The sequence below is a fragment of the Rhipicephalus microplus genome, unplaced genomic scaffold (genome assembly GCF_043290135.1).
Source record: "Rhipicephalus microplus isolate Deutch F79 unplaced genomic scaffold, USDA_Rmic scaffold_13, whole genome shotgun sequence".
Taxonomy (NCBI): domain Eukaryota; kingdom Metazoa; phylum Arthropoda; class Arachnida; order Ixodida; family Ixodidae; genus Rhipicephalus; species Rhipicephalus microplus.
Genome location: NW_027464586.1, coordinates 3274812 through 3277196, shown reverse-complemented (window position 1 = coordinate 3277196; position 2385 = coordinate 3274812). Strand labels below are relative to the sequence as shown.

At 48.6% G+C, this 2385-nt stretch overlaps 1 protein-coding gene across 1 annotated transcript; it reads left to right on the top strand.

Annotated features, from left to right (window-relative positions):
* Nucleotides 1-461: 461 nt before the first annotated feature.
* On the top strand, nt 462-2040 carry LOC142783993 (uncharacterized). Its single transcript, XM_075882609.1, has one exon. The coding sequence runs from the start codon at nt 490-492 to the stop codon at nt 1996-1998; it is 1509 nt and encodes a 502-aa protein (XP_075738724.1). The 5' UTR covers nt 462-489; the 3' UTR covers nt 1999-2040.
* The last annotated feature ends 345 nt before the right edge of the window (nt 2041-2385 follow it).

Sequence of the window (2385 nt, the reverse complement as noted above, 5' to 3'; positions counted from 1 at the left end):
TCAGAACATATCTTCAAAGCTATCAGCCCACAGAAAAAAAAGCGCCGCACAACCACCGGGTAGGCTCGAACCTCCAACGTTTCGGTTAACAGCCGATCGCGCAAGCCAATTGCGCCACGGAGACAGTCCTGCTCCACTCTCACCACCATAAGAACATATCTTTAAAGTCATCAGCCCAAAGAAAAAAAAGCGCCGCACCACCACCGGGTGGGCTCGAACCTCCGACCTTTTGGTTAACAGCCGATCGCGCTAGCCAATTGCGCCACGGGGACAGTCCTGCTCCACTCTCACCACCATCAGAACATATCTTCAAAGCTATCAGCCCAAAGAAAAAAAAGCGCCGCACCACCACCGGGTGGGCTCGAACCTCCAACTTTTCGATTAACAGCCGATCACGCTAGCCAATTGCGCCACGGAGACAGTCCTGCTCTCCTCTCACCTCCATCAGAACATATCGGCGCTCTTCTCGGCCGTCACTCACTCTGTTCAATGTATCAGGTGCTGATCGGGCTCATGGCAGCGGCGGCGACGTATGCTACACCCGTGGCATTTCGACCGATCGACACATGGCCAGCGGCTCTTGGCATTCCACAAGCGACTACGCATGATCTACTAGATTCACCAAGCACCTCGGAGCGGTGCCATCTGCGCATCGAAACGAGCTGGATGACAAAGCATCGTGGTACGCTTCCGGATCCGCCTACTGCTGGCTACAAAAGGGAGCCCCTGAACCAATGCCCACTGGGACACGGCGCTCTTCTCGGCCGTCACTCACTCTGTTCAATGTATCAGGTGCTGATCGGGCTCATGGCAGCGGCGGCGACGTATGCTACACCCGTGGCATTTCGACCGATCGACACATGGCCAGCGGCTCTTGGCATTCCACAAGCGACTACGCATGATCTACTAGATTCACCAAGCACCTCGGAGCGGTGCCATCTGCGCATCGAAACGAGCTGGATGACAAAGCATCGTGGTACGCTTCCGGATCCGCCTACTGCTGGCTACAAAAGGGAGCCCCTGAACCAATGCCCACTGGGACACGGCGCTCTTCTCGGCCGTCACTCACTCTGTTCAATGTATCAGGTTAGTTATTTATGCCGTTGTAATTGCTTTAGAAGCAGTGATGACATGCTTTTTAGAGTGTCGTGTCCCATTAACGGTAAATGGCTTATCTGGACGTGCTATGCTGTTTCTCGCGAGTGTATGGCTGCCGCATTGAATTGGTCTGTCTTGGAGGGTTACGATGTGGCCTCTCAGACATTACTACTCTTGGCTGGTGACATAGAACAAAACCCTGGCCCTATGTCTGTGCCTGAGCGAGAACAGATAAGTAAAATCGAAGAAATGCTAAAGGTGCTACAGTCAGGGCAGGAAACCGTGTTGGAAAAGCTGTCGGGCATTGCTAAAACTCAGGATGAGCTTCGGAAAAAGCTGGACGACGTGATTACTAAAACTAATGTAATTGAAAAGCGCCTTACTACACTAGAGGAAACAGAAAAGAAGTTCGCTGACAAACTAGACGACTTAGAAAACAGAAGCCGGAGAACAAACTTGGTATTCTTTGGAATACCAGATAGTCATCCAAAGGAAACTTGGGAAGAATCCGAAAATCTAGTTAAGTCTGTCTGTACGGATGTATTAAAGCTGGAAAATATAGCAATAGAAAGGGCTCATCGTCTCGGGGCCTACAAAACAGAAAGAATTCGTCCAATAATTGCTAGCTTTTCAGGATCGAAATCAAGAGAATCTGTTCTGCGAAATGCATACAGATTCAAGGGGACGTCATACAGCGTATCAGAAGACTTCAGCAAGGCAGTTCAAGAAAAACGCCGGCAGCTTTGGAAGTACAGTAAAGAAAAACAGCTCGACAAGAAAAATCGTGTACATTTAAGTTACGATAAGCTGGTAATCAATGGACAAGCATTTGCCTGGGATACTGACATGCACCAACCAGTTCCTCTTCGGGCGCATGCTCAGATATTGGGGCGGAAATGACATGATCATTCTAGCTTAAGAACAAATGGGAAATATACCATCACAAAAAGCTTTACACCAGTATTGTTGGTGGTCAATTGTCGAAGCCTAAAAAACAAAATTGATGAGTTTACAATCTTACTTGAAACGGTGAAAGCGCAAATCGTTATGGGTACCGAATCATGGCTTGACGACACAGTATTGGATGTAGAAATATTTCCGCCAGGTTTTACAGTGTACCGTAAAGATAGAAACAGGCATGGTGGTGGCGTGTTTCTTTTAATTTCAAGTAGCCTTGCCAGCGAAGAAGTTGTTTTTGATAATGAAACTGAATCAGTATGGTGCCGCGTCCAATTTCCCCAGGGAAACAACATCGTTTTTGGATCGTTTTACCGCCCACCTGACCAC

Bases quoted from the DNA above. Each gene is read 5' to 3' on its own strand.
- LOC142783993 (XM_075882609.1), top strand. From the start codon at position 490: ATGTATCAGGTGCTGATCGGGCTCATGGCAGCGGCGGCGACGTATGCT.